The sequence below is a fragment of the Pungitius pungitius genome, chromosome 15, assembly GCF_949316345.1.
Source record: "Pungitius pungitius chromosome 15, fPunPun2.1, whole genome shotgun sequence".
Taxonomy (NCBI): Eukaryota; Metazoa; Chordata; class Actinopteri; order Perciformes; family Gasterosteidae; genus Pungitius; species Pungitius pungitius.
The window spans coordinates 5,246,569-5,263,359 of NC_084914.1; the positions used below are offsets into that span (position 1 = coordinate 5,246,569).

At 46.4% G+C, this 16,791-nt stretch overlaps 1 protein-coding gene across 1 annotated transcript; it reads left to right on the forward strand.

Annotated features, from left to right (window-relative positions):
* Positions 1 to 7,461: 7,461 nt before the first annotated feature.
* LOC119209543 (uncharacterized) lies at positions 7,462 to 10,827 on the forward strand. Its single transcript, XM_037458954.2, has 3 exons — positions 7,462 to 8,047; positions 8,645 to 9,600; positions 10,279 to 10,827. The coding sequence occupies exons 1-3, from the start codon at positions 8,038 to 8,040 to the stop codon at positions 10,825 to 10,827; spliced, it is 1,515 nt and encodes a 504-aa protein (XP_037314851.2). The 5' UTR covers positions 7,462 to 8,037.
* The last annotated feature ends 5,964 nt before the right edge of the window (positions 10,828 to 16,791 follow it).

A 16,791-nucleotide genomic window follows, 5' to 3' on the forward strand; every position in this document is an offset into this window, starting at 1 on the left:
CTGGACATAAAGTTTTGATTATCGTCTGTCTGTTGTCGAGTTCCCAAAATCATTCAAACTCTTGGTTATCCTCTGGTATTCATCATGAGGGTCACGTTTTAGGGGAAAAGTCTCAATTACTGAATGGATTGCCATGAAGATGACATTCAACCATCATCCACAACTGTTCTGTAAAACATTGCTCTTTTCTTTTTCTATTTATCTGATATCATAGTTTAACCAAATCGGCCTATAGTATGTAATTATTGATAGCAGTTATATTTAAAAGTTACAGAATCTTTTTTTTTAAATAAATTTTTTTGTGGTCGTTTCTACTTAATTTGACATTTCACAGAAAGTCTTTCAGACCTTTCACATTGGCCCAGTGAAAGCAAAATTGGTCCTTGCTTCCCCGTAAAGGTGAGCGCTTACAGTTAAAATGGAAGTGGATAACAAGGCACTGTTTTCTCGTCAGATCATTTGGCACCAGAGAGTGTGAGATAGCTAAGAAGGCCACAGAGTTTGGCAAGGAGCCGCATGATGAACAGCTCTTTATGGTGAGGGAGTGGATTGATCTGCATCTCCTCCTGCATGCAAAGCCAACAGGCACTTATGAGAGAGAGAGAGAGAGAGAGAGAGAGAGAGAGAGAGAGAGAGAGAGAGAGAGAGAGAGAGTGCTGCAGAGGGTGCTGTTGCATTAATCAAATCTGGGGGTAATAAATTCCTGACTAAGAAGAGTTTTTAGCAGCCAAGAATGAGAATGAGGGACAGAGACGGGCAGAGATCTTGTTGCAGTAAAGCGTCCTTTCACTCAGCCAAAATCCGCCTGAACATCCATAAAAAAGCTCAGCGGCTCTCTCTTTGATCAAAGTCGGGTATTTAGCACACACCAGATTGCAACATTTATAAACACATTATTTCCCCTGAAACTTGCAAATGAAAAAGAGAGAAGGAAAAGATTTACCCGTTGCAGCAATAATTGAATGATAAGTCAAGGATTGGGAGTGCCACCTATTGATCATAATGCATATTTTGAGATAGTGATGTTCAGGATCGATTTCATGCCTGCTGGTTAAAAAGTTAAAAAGGAACGTTGAACAATGTTCTATAAAATGATTTAGCTTGTTAGCAGCTGCGCAATGTGTAACACATTCAGCCCGACATCCTTGACTCTCAGTGGAGTCAGTAGATAAAAGGAAAACAGCATATGTGAAAATGGCTGCGGGCGACCTCTGACCCTCACAGTGGTTAGTGGGAGTCAGTGACACTGGTGCATACCAAGCTGTCAGGTCAGCTGAACCTCTGATTGTGATCCTCTGCGGTACAAGTGCTATGGAACAGGAATTTCAGAGAGCTAATTCAGTTGACACGGATGAGATCTGTTCGGTTGTTTCAGTGACAAAAAATACTCGAAATAGTCAAGTCAAGTTTGAAAAATAGACATACAACAGACAACAGACTCATCTCCCACATACAATGCTATGAGAGAGCTGCAGCACTAAATAAGATGCGGCCACTTAGGGGAATAAGAGAGGTTGCAAAGCTTGGGCCGAATTTGAACATCAGCAGAGTGGGTTAAACCACAGCCTCAGACGCTCCTGCTTCTGGAACGGGGTTCAACCTCGGCCTGGATTGCCGTTTTTCTCTGCTGTAGTATTCTATATCTACAAAATAAAAAGACACAGAGAGCTACTTGAACCTTCCACACAGGATCAGACGAGCAAGGTTTCGTTTGAGGTTGGTTTACAGTCAGTTTGAAGCAAATGTGAAGCAGTGGGACGCCGATGAAGATTTTGACATTAATGGGTTACCTCGGTGAATTTTACACGTAATCGTGACAGATGTGAAATTAAAAAGAGTTCTGTAGATAATGAGTGTCTGTCAGATTGAGTACCTCCCTCCTCCCTCTGTGCACCGATTGAAGTGCGCCGCTATTCATCTGAAATGGGAACACGTGAAGGCTGTTTGTGTTGCATGGCCGGGTCTGAGAATGAATGATTTAGTTTTTATTTGTTGGAGATTTGTCTGAACAAATGGACTGCTGAATGAATTTGAAGGTCACAGGAATGGCAAACAATTGATGATGTGGACCAAATGCTTGCCCAATTAAACCAAATGTTAAAATGGCAAAACGGCTAAGAATACAACCTCTAATTCACAAAATTGTATGTGATCTGTTTTAAATATCTGAATCTTTAAAATAAAAAAATATCCTTCATGCGCTCTGATTAGCACACAGGATAAGTTTGTCTTTTCTGCTTTTCCTTCACCTAAACAAGTCGTTTTGTTGCCTTAACCAAAGGAGACAAGCGGCAGAGGCAAACTACTCCCATGTTAGCTCAATTACTGTAACCAGTGTACCATGAAAGTGGAATTAGCAAGCTAGCAAGCTAACTAGCCAGCCGCTAAATAAGTCAAATTAAACAACTTTTTTCATTCACTGACTATTTTCCTAGTGTAGGAAAGCACATTTCTCGCCAGACAAACCAGTGTAAAGACAGGTCGAGTAGAATTATTACCAAAATTTGACTACGTCATTCAAACCGAAGACCTCTGCGCATCTTTGTTTACAGTCTACAACATATTTGTCAAAGCATAGGAAAATACATTTCAAATTATCTGGCAATCAAAGCACAATACCTTACCTAAATATTAATGCAAAGGTATTCATAATTTAAAAATATGTAATGGGATTAGTGGTTTCACATTCATGGGATGTGCACACTTCCTGCATGTCATACATTTAATAGACTTTGGCAGTGGTCTTTTCAAATGTTCTGTCCTGGACTGAGGACCAAATGCTTAAGCATTGCAGGTTAATGAACAATGTGGGTTTATGTGGGTCACTGCATGTCACTGCTTCTGGTTGGGTCAGAGTGAGAAGGAATCGGATGGTCCGATCCTGTTGTAGAATTAGTGTCCTGAACTGTCAAACGATTGCAGGCCGGGCTTTCTTCTCACAGACCGACGTGTACGTGGGGACCTCGACGTTTAGCTCCTACGTAAAACAAAAGGAGAGAGCCGGACGTGTTAAAAATCAATGTGTTTGTGTTGTTTTTTTTTTTTTAAATTTGGCAGCCACTGGCAGGGTTATAGTGTTAAGTCTGGACTTGTTAACACTTTAGTTTGGATTTGTAGCTGTCAAACAGCATCTTGACTCGCGAGCGACGTGGCTCAACAGATTTATTGGTGTTCAACTATTTAAAAGATTGCTAGGACATTTGGCTCAGATATGCAGCATATGTTCCCCATAACGATGAATTTTAATAACTTTAGTGATCCCTTCATTTATTTTCTTATCCAAGTATCTGACAAAACTGATGACAGCCACAACTGTACGAGGTTCAGTGCTAATATGCTAACGCTAGCGTGCTGCTACAATAAAGTAAGCTGGTGAACACGGTAGACACTGTACTTGCATGCCGATGAAAGCATCTAGTTAAAAGCACAACTGTCTAAAGCTTTACAGGAACCTTAATGTGGATAAACGTCATCCTCAGCCATAAACACGTTAGTTTTTTACGCTTTTGTGAACCTAAACCCATTGATTTATTTAGAGCAAAACTCTCTATCCCTCCTCAATCTCAAGAAATTCTTAGATTTTTCCGTCTTTTGTCTGGAAAGAAACCATGACGTTTCACCTCGATGTTGTGGGTGATAAGATTTCCAGCGCATTTACCGTTCGGCTCACACGGATCTGGTCCTAGATTTGCCGCATATTGATCTGAGGCGGTGTTAACGACAAACATGACCTTGCTTTCGCTGTAGCGGCTCCTTCTGTGCTGTCAGTCCAGAGCTGGTGGAACCACGCTCCCCGTCTACCTCTGCCTCCCTGCTGTCACTATTCAAGAGTCAAACCAAAGTGTACATACGCACTTTTTCTTTAGTCCCAGAGGCAAGTCCAATCTTAAGCCAACAGGGGAAAATAAATAATTTCCTTCCCATTTACTTTTTTGTCGGCCTTGGCAACAGCGCTGTGCACGACATCTCGGGAGCTGTGCTTCTCCCCACTCCCTCTCCTCGTTATTATCCTGTCCATTAGTGCTTTTTAGCCATTGTCATTTGGGTTTCAGGCGTTTTTTAAACAGTAGACCGGGATGGTGCCCTTGATTCTCTCCATAGAGACAAATTAGCTCCACCGCCCGGAGGTCTTTAAAATGCGTGTGCACATTGTGACTGACAGCTTTGAATAGTCCCAAAAGTCTAAAAGAAACAGATTTCGGGACGGAGAATGTGAGTGTTTTATCTTAAGAAGGTGATCTTCCAACCCTCGCACATAGAAGGAGGAAATACAAGCAGTGATCTGCTCTGTTTTAGTGTCCTTTGGAACAAGAACACCCCGTGTCTCTCGGCTTGCAACGCCACACTCAAACATTACATGTCATGTCATTTAGCTGACGCTTTTATCCAGAGCGACTTACATTGCATCATAACCCATGCGTCACATCTTGCCTGGGGAGCAATTAGGGGTTAGGTGTCTTGCTCGAGGACACTGCGACATGGCACACAGCGCGGCCGGGATTTGAACCGGGCCGACCTTGCTGCTCCCAGCGCACCGCACTGCTCCATGCGCCACCATCGCCCCGACCATTTTGTTTTCCCACAAAATAAAAACGTATCAGAATAACTTATAAATTGCGTAACGGAGCGATTTTCTGGCACCATGATGCAATTAGGTTTCCTGACTCGGAAACGGGAATTGTTTGATACTGCTCTTTGGAACAATGTAACCATTGTGTTCCCTGAAAACAGAACATTCATCGACACACCGAGTGCTGATATGAGATATGACCTCGCCGGGTGTTGGATCTAATGTGGTCCGCTGTCACTAGTCACTACGCCGTGATGGAGAAATCACTTCTGACTGCAGTCTTTCAGGCTGTTTCCTCTTGTCTCAGGGAATCCATTCTTGCCTCAATGGTTTTTGGACATTTTTATAATGCTTCTGTGGGGCAAATTGGCTTAATTTATATGATTTTTGGCAAGTCTTTGATACTTGAAATATACCATTTTTTTTTGCATAGAAACCCTTTAAAAGCTAGATGGAAATTTAACTCACATTTTTATGGAGATGGGGGTTCTTCGGGTGATGCAACTATTTCCCCACAATAGAAGAGATTTTAGTGGTGAAATTAGATTGACCTCTGCAGATGCACCTCTCTTTACAGCACCAAGTTTGCACTGAATGTTCAAAATATCACAGATGCAGGACGATGACCCTCACATTTGATACGTTCAGGGGAAAATTCCAAAAGAGATTGTGTGGCCACCAAAAAAAAAAAACTTGCAAAGGGGGAAATGAAAAGCATAGTTTTTAAAATAGTGTTTTGAAGAACTGTACTACATTTTGCAAAATATCAATAGTTTTTGTTATGTTACTATTTAAAAAGTGTTGCCATCTGAAAGGGATAGATATAGGCTATAGACAATTCATACAAAATAAAAAAAACTTTTATAGTCTAACACAAAAAAACTGTGATGTGATGTGAGTAGCAATAACTATAGATTGTGACATTCAATTAGATTTGAACATCTTAGCTATTCAAATATGAACTTAGGTTTAGTTCCAGCAACAGAGCGACAATATGCCATTAAACGCCTTATGCTCTTTAAGCAGTAAAAACTTCAAATCAATAGTACACACTGGGAGTGAGTTTAATGAGGCTTGAACCAGCCCACACAGTAAGGTGATCAGCCAACGCATTCATCACTCACACTTTGCATAGTGTGCAATGTGGGACACTCAAAGTCTGCATCGGCCCTCGCATCTGCAGGAGGGTAAATAGACCACACGCCATCTGACCGACACCATATTGAGCTCTGGTTACACCGGCCGGTTTGGAGGTATCCACATGTGCTAATTGGGTCGTCTTGACCCTGGCGAGGACAGCGGAGCGCAGAGCGGCAGAGTGTGGCTCCCACTCCCCACGTCCCGGCCTCTGGCCGTGCAGCCGAGCGGGAGGTGTGCCGGACGACACACAAAAGACGTAAGAGCTGCCGTAGTTGGGAACTTTCTCAGGCTTACCCCCCCCCCCCCCCCGCCCCACGCACACGTGCTCCACCCTACGCCCAGGCGATGGTGCTGGCAGTATGACAGCCACAGCTTTTGATATTTCTTTTGTGGCTCTGGAGCAAGGATCTGCCCGAGGAACCCCGACTGTGAAATACTGAGATTGAGATGACAGGTTGAGGTTTTGCTGTCTCCCCTTATCGACTTTAGTGTCTTTTTGTCTTTCTCGCTGGATTGCGTGTACATGTATGAGGTAGACGGGGTTGGAGAGAAGTGCTCGTATTCAGCGGTGTAAAATATAGTCCAATTGCCTTCTCAGAGGGAAACACCACAACTTGATGTTGATGATGATTCAGTCTCCTGATGAAAGTATCGCAATATTTATATAGTTCAAATTGCAATCTGGGTGTCTGTCCCATAAATTAAGTTTTGTTTTACAATTGCTTATGAACAAATAATAAAATGCAATCAGTTCAGAAAAATAAAAAAATTTCAAATTTCAGGTGCATCCGAGACTCCAGACGGCAAAACACTCAATTTTATTCTTTTGCTTTTCCCGAAATAGAAATTCAACATCAAGCACGACTGATCAGTCCTGGCTGATGTAGAATTAACTTTTGAATGAAAACAATGGCAATTAATGTTTTCAGAACTGTCTGCTAAATGATATTGTTTGTGTGGATACAATGGAGAAGGAAACGGTAATACCACGTTTTTGTTGTTTGTAATACTGCTAATATACAAGAATACAATACTTCATTGGGCCATTCACTTAATCACCATTGTGTTAGCTCCTTTTGTGATAGTGAGTGACTTAACATACGTTTATTCAAACTGGAATTACCACCTCACAGTCATATGCCTTGGCCAACCAGTTATGTATGTCAAAAATGTCATGTCCTATCATTTGATCCCATTAGACATTGTGCGAACTTGTCATGATTACCATGAGAATTCTTGAGTCTGGCTCAAAAACTAGTTTTGTGAGGTGACAGTGAACCTTGACCATCAATTTCTGAATTCATCCCTGACAAATTTTGACGATTTTTTCCAAAAGGGTTCCTGAGCTTTTGCCCTCACAAAAATGGGACAGACATTAATTGACCTTGACCTTTGACCATTAGAATCTGATCTTTATACTATATGTATACACACACACACACATGTAAAGTCACTACAGCTTTGTTTCATCTACAACGAACAATCTTTCCAAGCAGCTGGGACCCGACTGCATATCCTCTTGCTGAGAGGGATGACTCCCCTTCATCCTTCGTCTGATGTTATTCTCAGTAGTTTATTTTTTCTTTTTATAACCCATTGTTTAAAAAAAAAAAAAGGCTACAGTTCTCGTCTTTGAAAATAAATGCCTAGCTGTCGTCAGTCGCTGTGGATTTACCGCCACAACACAACCCTGATGCTATTCATGAGACAGATCTTGATTTCTCATCCGGCATTTTTTTGTGTTCATCCTGACATCATGACTTATTTAAAGTGATCATAGATTGATTTATGATGAAAAGGACAAAGAGGCTTGAACCAATGGTCTGATTGTTCAGACAGTGAGTTTAAGTTTAAGTGGTGTTTAAACCCCATCGTACAGACTGAAGCGTGCATGGTTTTAAGCACAGAGTTAAGTTTTGCTCAACGTGACAACTGTAGAGTGAGAGAGCGCCGAAGATGGCAAGGCGTTGGTGGGGTGAGGGGTTGAAAGAAGAAGCAGATGCAGAAAAATTGTGAAAAAGGGGGGCATTGGCTCTTTCTGTTTGACTCAGTCTGCTATCTACTCCGTCGTCTTTGTGTGTGTGTGTTTGAAACCCCACCTCCCCCCAGTGCTTCTCTCCTCCCCTCCCCTCACCTCCTCCTCCAGTCTCCGGCTGAGGAATCCCAGGCAGCGTTTAATTGCAGAGTGCAAAGGCTTTAGTTGGTCTAATGAGCTCAGGACCGGAGCTGGGACTCTTCCGCGCACTCTCCGAGAGACAGGAATCCTTTTCTCCTGAGGAAGCTCGCAGCGCGGCTGGATCTTAGGTGGAGGGGAGGAGCAGGAATTCATGATTTCAGGTACAGCCGACTGTGTGAGAGAATATACCAGAGCCAGGAGACGGAGTGAGAGGTGGAGAAACACAGGAGAGAGGGAGAGGGGAGGGGAGGAAACGGGAAATACACAGTCACACAGTGAGAGAGAGAGAGAGAGAGAGAGAGAGAGAGAGAGAGAGAGAGAGAGGAAGCCTGCAGCAGCAAATGAGCCAGAACAACGAGGCGGGAGAGGTAGAAACAGAGCGAAAGGGAGGTGGAGAGGGGCCCCGTCTAGGAGAGAGGGCTACAGGCTGAGGAAGAAGTGGAGAAAAAGTTAGAGGAAGGAGAAGGGGGTTTTAGGGAGGAAAAAGAGCGGTGGCAGGGTTTAACTACTACAGGAGAGGAGAAGAAGGGAAACAACAGACAGGAAGGAAAGGGAGGGAGAAGTCTTGGGTAGAGAGGAAGGAAAAAAAAAAAAAAAAAGAGCTGAAGAAAAGTTTTGTCTTGTGGGAAGGTCTCAGATGAGGAAAACAGAGCGAGTGAATGACCGGGCTAAAGAGAGCAGAGAGGGGAGGAAACCAATTGTTTTCTGAGGCTGTTTTTTCCACACAAACCTCTGGACGTCTTTGGACATGTACACAGAAGGCTCCCAGACCACGGGACACCACCGATTCATTCAGCACATCAACACCGCGGCCCCCTGCTCCTGCCGGCACTGCGTCCGCCACGAGCAGCCGGCGCACGGCCATCGCGGCGAGACGGGATACCAGCCGGCACCAGCCGGACGGACGGACCGCGGGAGAGACACCCGGGCCCCCGGGGTCAAAGACGCAGCTTCGGTGGCGGCCAGAGGTGGGGGAAGCGGTCGTCGCAGCCCACAGAGGAGGCCTGTGTTCGCAGGGCCGGACCCTCGCAGCCGGGCGGACGGCGTGAGGCAGGCGGGCCCCTGGGATTTGGACCCTGCCCAGTGGAGCTGCCCGCCGGAGCCCGGGGTGAGACACTGCCCGCCTGTCAGAGAACAATGTGGCTGTGTGGCGCGCGGCGACACCAGGGCGCACCCCTTCCACGCCGGGATACCGCACCCTCTCCCCCATCTGCAGGTCAGAGGTCAGGGGTACAGGCGCCGGAGGACCGTCAGCTACGTCACAGTGGAAGAGGAGGACTGCGGATGCAACTCCGGGGGCCATCATTCGGAGCCACACGATCCCCGTCTTGGTCAGATACGCGCGGCGAATGGCCACTGCGGTCCGAGGGCCGGGTTCTTTGAGGGAGGGGAGGAAACGGATAGCCATCAGGACCGGGGCAGACTAAAGGGAGGACCAGGGGGGGGCTGCAATGGACACGGCGGCCCTCACAAAGGTTTCTTCCCCACGGAAGTCCCACAAACACACTTGAAGCAGAGACAGAATGGCCCCCGCGTCGTACATCCTGGCATATCCAGTCCGGCGACCAACGGGGACCATCGGAGCCGAGTTTGCGGGGATGTGGCGAAGCAGAAGAGGAGGCAAGACTTGGTGAGGGATAAAATCAGACAGGTGGTGACAGATCTGGAGGATGTGTTGGGGGGTTTGAAGCAAGTTCACGTGGAGATGAAAGAGGTACGAGGGTCCGTTATTACTGATGTTTATTCTTTTCTTCAGGTGCACCTACACTCAGTAGGTGCAGCGTCAGCCTTTTATCCACGCCCCCCCCCGGTTATCGTGACATTTAATGAGACAAACATTGTGTATCAGTGTGTTCCTGAGAACATGTCGCTGTGTCTGTGTGTGTGTGTGTGTGTGTGTGCGTGTGTGTGTGTGTGTGTGCGTGTGTGTCTGTGCATGCTGACGGCATGTTTGTGACTCACCTATCAACTATTACCGAAGCTGTGATTGAGAACAATTTGCACTGACCTTTTGCACAACGCTGCAGAAATTGGCAGGGGACCGGCGAGCACATTAAAAAGCCTGGCTTGAGACTGTTACTAAATGCAGCCTCGCTCTTACACTACATACCTTTTGCATGCAGCTGTAAAATAGCTCTGATTCACAGCTGATTGAATCTGTGCAAATCCTGACATTGTACTGAATCAACATTACAAATAAAATACCGCTTTTACCTGCGATTGTGAAGAAATGCTACTTGTTAAAAAGTAGGGGACAGTTTTATCAGCAAAATGTACTAAAAGTAAAAAACTGCAGAAGAAAGCTGTGTCCAATTACTGACATTTAATACATCATAAGATAAAGTTTCCACTGCCGTCCGGACATGTACCGAGTCTCTTCGTTGTCATTCAGGTGGTCCAGCAGATTGATCGCCTCACAGCCAGAATCGACCTCAGCGAGGAGACGTCCTGCATCACTCACGCCGGGGCCTCCGTTAACTTTCACGGCTCAGCTCCTCCAGACGACCTCACGGCGGCCCGGCGGCCCGATCTCAAGTCCGCTCCTGTTCCGGCGAGGCAGCACGTCGACGAAGACCGCGTCATACTAAGAACTAACTCTCCGTCGCCTGTTCACGTGGCGTCGGTCGTCAAGACGAGCCGCTTCACGCCACCCGGCATCGCCAAGGACGCCGACCGCGAAAGGACAGGGGTCAACGGCCACGCGGCTCCCCCCCACCCCCTCAGAGGCTCCAACCACGTGGGCCAAGCCCACCCTGAGCCCCGCCCACAGAGCCTGGACCCCAAGGTCACCGTTGTTAACAGCACCTCCAGCTCAAGGACTCAGAAGCCTCCTCTGTACCCCCAAAACGGGCGCTGTGGGAAAGGCCCGCATCTGCCCCCCAGGCCCGCGAGGACCCCTGCCTGCCCCGCGAGGGGCTGCCACAACGCCAGCAATGTGTGAGGCAGGGATGTGGGGGGGCGGGAGGGGGAGACAAGGCCGGGGTTGGCTGGGGGGTGGGGAGGGCGTGGGGGTTGCGGTGGGGGGGGGGCCTGAAACGTGAGACCCCCGCTGCAGCGAGTGGAGGTCAGAGTGGGACCAGGCAGGGGGAACGACTCACGGTAAGTTTTCACGTCCCTCTCTGTGTGCTGAACAGCGCTGTTGACGTTTCCGCGGTGGCTCTCAGCTGATGACGTCGGGCCGTGTTTACTGGCAGCGTGGTTCTCAGAGTCGGTAAATGAACTGCAGTGTGTGAGGGGCCGGTGTGTGGGCGGCGGCGGCGGTGGAGGAAGCGTGATGCGTCTGAGCCTCAGACCCGGTGACACGCGGGGTCCAAATCAGCCGGCAGGTTGAGAAAAGGTCGCGTGCCGAAGTGAAACTAAATTTTTCTGGGGAGATTTGAGGAATGTCTTCCAAAACAAGATTAGAAGTTGGTCGATAAAATATAACTCAAAACCGACGTGAGATTTGTCGAAGCAGCTTTTCTCGCTTCAATCTCTTGAATCAGCAAAAACTAAATCCTGAAACAAACTTTTTTTTACAGTGGAATTTAGTCATCACTTCTAGGAAGGACAGTTGGCAGGAGTTCAGTCGTTTTTTTTGGGCAACGGGAAGACCCCACAGACTCCCACAATGACATCGTCACTATATTTACAGGACCATCATGGCTCTGACTCAAAAATTTTCCTCTCTCCCTGTCACAGTCAGATGTTTTATTAATGATTGTGAACTCGTAAAGGACTTATTAACAACGTGACATCTGTTGAAAAAAAAGAAAAAAATTCTTCTCCAGCAGAGTGGAGGCAAAAAAATAGTCCCTTTTTGGAGGAGTCCACCTTCACAGATGCTGCAGACGTTTCTGTACTTCCCTCTTGTGCACAGTATGCGTAACTGCAATCTGTTTTTCTGGCTTCCCCCGGAGTTGGGCAAGCACAATCTGGTTTTAATCATAAAACTCCCTGGCCACGCGCCAGAACGGAGTGAGGCAAACTTTGGTGTATTTGTGACGTCCGCGTAAACATGAGCAACCGGCTGCGAGTGTTATAAAGCAGCTCCTCGTGTTGTGCTGCGGGGGGGGGAGAGACGCGCTCCGAGGTGTCAGAAGAGCCATGACCAACACATGAAATGAATGAAATGAGACGAGAGTTTCATTAGCTTTAGTGTGATGTAGCTTTTCTGCTCAACGCTGTTCAAAGCGTCGACGCATTTGCCGTTTCGGAGGCCTGAGTCGTCTGAATGAATCACCCAGAGCGCGTTCAGTGTCGAAAGGATAGCACGGCAGATTTTTTTAGTACGTAACTGAGACAATCACACACCCACAAACACAAACACACACTAATACATTCCCTGACCTTAGTCTTAACACCCATACAGCTGTTTTTTTTGTTTCTATTGAGCTGCCATTAGCTAATGGGGTGGGCATGCATACGCCCAAAGGGAATAACACAAGGCCGGGATGATTACCTGTTTAACCCAGAAGACAATGGAAAAGACAGGATTTATAAGATGATTCACAATTTGGATATTTTTGTTCAAAACGAGGCTGAATAACAAAACAATGACCCGGGGCACTGAATAGATCACAGGTCCTGTGTCGAGATTTAAATTATAATTAGACTATAATTTCAGTTGTTATAGTCTTTTAACGGCCCACACACACAAAAATAAACTTGTTAAATCAAATTACCACAGACTAATTGGTACAAAGCAGTCTTGAGGCCAGGTATTAGTCCTGATGTTTCTGTAGCTCTGGGCTTAATCTCACCGGCACGCGATGACTGCCTTCAGGTCTGTAAACGCAGAGCCAACAAGTTATGACATTTTTCCTGTTTTGTACTTTTTTTTTACACATGCTGTGGGAATATGCTGCGTGTTTTTGTTGCTCCACAATGGTTTGCCATTTGATTGCCAAATGGAGGGGTGAACGTTGTGCCGCAGGGCTCAGTGTGGTGGGTTAATCCATGAATAGAAGTAGGCCCGGGAGTCACTTGCAAAGACATGTGCTGGCATAATTGCCGCCACGTCCCACAAAGCCTTCACCTTTAAGGTCTAAAACCGCATTGGTCTTCGCAAAGACACACACGCAAACAGCTACTGTCAAAGCCGAAACTTGATGGAGTCTGGTCCACAGTGCTCCTCCACAAGCGAAGCGCCGTGACTCACAAGACCTTCACTTTCAGTATGATGGAGGCACACAAGCTCTGTTAATCTCCAGCAACGAATGAAGAAAAGCCTTGAGGAGAAGCACCGCTTTGAACATATTTCAGTCTGACGTGTGAATCTAACTTGTGTTTTGCCTCTTTTTTTTGTCACGGTGTTTCCAGCAGGAGCTGATGCCACTGAGACAAGCTGTCAGCCGGTGGAAACAGAGCACGGCCTGAAGAGGGGGATATTTCCAAAGGGAAACCCCCCCCCCCCCCCACCTCCAAGAATGGACCTGCGTCTGTACGTCAGCACAGGAGCACACAAACCTGTTCTGAGAATCTATGCATTTTCTTCTTCATGTGAGGTGGCGTAAAATGATGATGAGGATAAAAGGAACTACTATTTAACTAATCTCAGTCGAGAGATTAAAGGTATATTTGTATGACAGTGTTAATTTATTTCATACCAGGCTATTTTTTCCAAATAGATATATTTTCAGGCAGCTTACACCAGTCTGGATACTACCTAACCTTTATAGCATTCAAACTATTGTACAGATATTTTACAAATAAAACGTTTGGACAGGTTTTCTCATTGCTACATGGTTTTTCAAAGTATGTACGATGAATAGTCAGCAAGGAGACTGGAAAAGCAAAGAGCTAAAAATTGCAAAACAATAGATTCACCCCCCCACAATCTGACGATTCACTTAGCCAACTCTAAGAGATGCGCATCGACTGCTGAATGAATATTTCAAGATGAAATAAAAAAAGAATTGACGCCAGCATTTCATTGAGTCTCACTTGGAAATGATTTATGCGTTCACTGAGTCTGACAGAAGAATGGTTGTGCGCATTGTGAAAACACTTCCCTGGCTGATCTGGAGATGGCAGTGTGTGATCTCCGATGGCCTCCCGTCCCGTCAGGGAGTCCGGGCCCAGCCAGGCGTCCTCGTCTCTCGGTTGGTTTGGATCTCGTCTCTGCTCACACGAGCTCCGGCCGCTATCGGAGGACACCGCTTCCCCTCTGACGACTGGTACACGGCGGAGCTGTGGCGACAGAGGGAGGATGACACGGGCAAACGGTTTGCTGTCCCGACCACTTCGTCACTCACCACCTGTGTCTGCAGCACTATAGCAGTTACAGTTATTGTGCTATGATGGAGAGTGAGAGTGAATAAATCCCTGAAGGTTCAATAGAAGGCTGAGGTCAAGTGTCAGAGGCCTTTAGTACTTGTTCAGAGCTTCATGCAAAATATATGTTGTTGTTTCTCGGCACCCTTAACTGGTGCTAATTTGAGCAAATCCAGAAATCCGTTGATAAATGCAGTTTACTACATATCCTGTGGCTCAGTTTAGCTTGTGTTCTTGGTTCTCGAAAGGCTTTTAAAAAAGTCTCTACATAAAAAAACACACTTCTGCAACGTGTGGAGATAAATCAATATATTGACACACCTCCCGGGTGCCTACCAGAGCTGCGTCGGCATGACAACAGATTGTAAAAGGAACGTTGTCACCTTACTTCCCGGAATGTTGGACATTCACAATGAGTTCATCATTATTGTGTTGCATAGAATCTGTGGTGATGCGTTTGTGACCAATTGTGTAAAATATTTTCATATTCCAGACAAAGCGTCCTGCTTTTCGAGAGGTTGGTTTTGAAAAAAAACAGGTGTGAATACGGAGTGGGAGTCTCAAAACAACTTCCAACCCTCAAAGCGATCACTTTAAGGGCTGCCGGGCTGAACCTCAGACGTCCGCTGCACCTACAGCCAAGTGAACTTTGAGAGAGGCCATGTCCTCACGGCTCTGCACGCCGGCCCTATGAATCTCGTCAGACAGAAGGCCCACTGGCTGAGCCTCCAGCCGCGCCTCCTTTGTAAACACTGGAGTGACTGAGGAATTTCAGACGGAGATTCAGACCAAGAACAACACCGACTTTTAGTACAGCCATCTCCCGTTGGACTCATCCACCCAAAAATAACACGCGAGTATGTTCCGATTCTTGTCCAGAGGAGTGTTGCATCCTGGGTCTGTTTTAGATTCTGGATGGAAAACCACAGAAGGCCAAACAAACAACGTCAGTCCGAGAAGCCCGATCCTGACTAACAGCCCGGTGCTAATGGATCAAACCATTTATTTAGTGAAGCTGGAATACGTTGTTATGTATGTAAAAATGTTGATCTGGCAGCACAGAAATGCTACACAAGGTCTAAAATAACATTTTCCACCATAAAGCAAGGCCCCCCTTTTTAAAATAATTTGAATGGTCAGATATACGATCTGTTGCGCAGGAAATGAAAACAAGCAGCGATGGCACGGTTCTTTTCTTAGATCGGCGAAATATTTTAAATGTTCCATTATGCCAGTTTGGCACGAGGAAGTCAGTCGAAACAGTCAAACAAACCCGAGGGGGAACGAGTGAGCAGGCCAACAGCAGCCAGCAGGTAGGAATCTAGCAAGCGGTAGAAGGTAACAATGAACAGGATCAGGTTCATGTTAAAGGTGGAGATCGCTAGAAAGCAAATGCAACACCGACGATCCTGCAGGAAATGGAGAGGTAGTTGATACGGCAAGACTATGACTATGGGAATGTGGAGCAGGGAAGGTCAGGGGGTGGGAAAGGTGGGAAAGGGGCCAGTGAGCAGGGTGAATATTAGGAGGTTAAGAGACATGTGTTTGTGTTATAAGCTTATATCAATGAATGTCATATATACAGTGTGTATATATATATATATATATATATATATATATATATATATATTTACTCCCAGGCAGAACCAAAAATGAAAGATTTTAGATTTTGTGAAGCCAATCCTGAAATACGAGAGATTAGCTTCTCTTCTTCTGATCAATGAACAGTGTGGGTTTTTCATTTTTCTCGATGAACGATTTAAAAAAGAAAATCAAACAAGAGATTCATCTTGATGAAAATCTTCCTTTTGGCGATTAAAAGGGGAACAAAACAGATTAATGGGAGTGTTTGCAGAGCGTCGAGTGTATCAACACTGAAAGAAAAGAAAATGCCACCCAAGTCACAAATACCACCCAGCTTGAAAGAAAAACACAATTCGTCATCGCTCCCACTTGACGATGACTCCTGTGTGTTCTGTTCCAGCACGCAATTTGGGTTTTCTCTCTTGATACTGTATCTGCCCCCCCTCTCTCCGGTGACGAAGTAGCCCAGTACGTCTGCTGGTCTCCGGCTGACCTCAGCACTGTTCTTAATCTCAACGGGATGACAGAACTGCGGAGGAATTTCGCTGCTCCGTGCCAAAACCGAGCCGTCAAGACGCTCATTTTTAGGCCCAGCGAGTTCCTCTTCTGCCCCCCCCCCTCCCCGACCTTACCGACCCCCCGGCTCTCTCACGTGGCACCGGCCTGGAAATACCAGACCCTTGGCCTTACTAACCCCTCCAAACAGTGCCCACCTACGTGCAGATGCATCCGGAAAATGTCTCTCCCTGCCACGGTGTGTTCAGTGAAGGCTGCAGGCAGATGGCGAAACCCGTCCCCCCGTCCCCCCCTCACCTTACCTACCTGCCAGCCGGCCTTCTTTTTCCTCGCCGGCCTTTGCTGTTTCTGCCAAGGCTGCCCTGTGCTTGTGTGAGGGCTGACGAGAGGCTGCGTCCAGATGTTCGGCGTGAGGCCCCACAGCTGAGCAAACAGTTTCTGTCTTCTCTACGGCATGACATGTTTAAAGTGACACGCTGGTCCAAAAAAAAAGGAGGCGACCAGCTGAGTTTTGAGGAACGCAATTCCCTTCAACTTGTGTTGGCTCTGG

Excerpts from the sequence above, each read along its gene's own strand:
- LOC119209543 (XM_037458954.2), top strand. Across the intron at positions 9,601-10,278 it reads TTCACGTGGAGATGAAAGAG|GTGGTCCAGCAGATTGATCG; the intron begins GTACGAGGGTCC and ends GTTGTCATTCAG.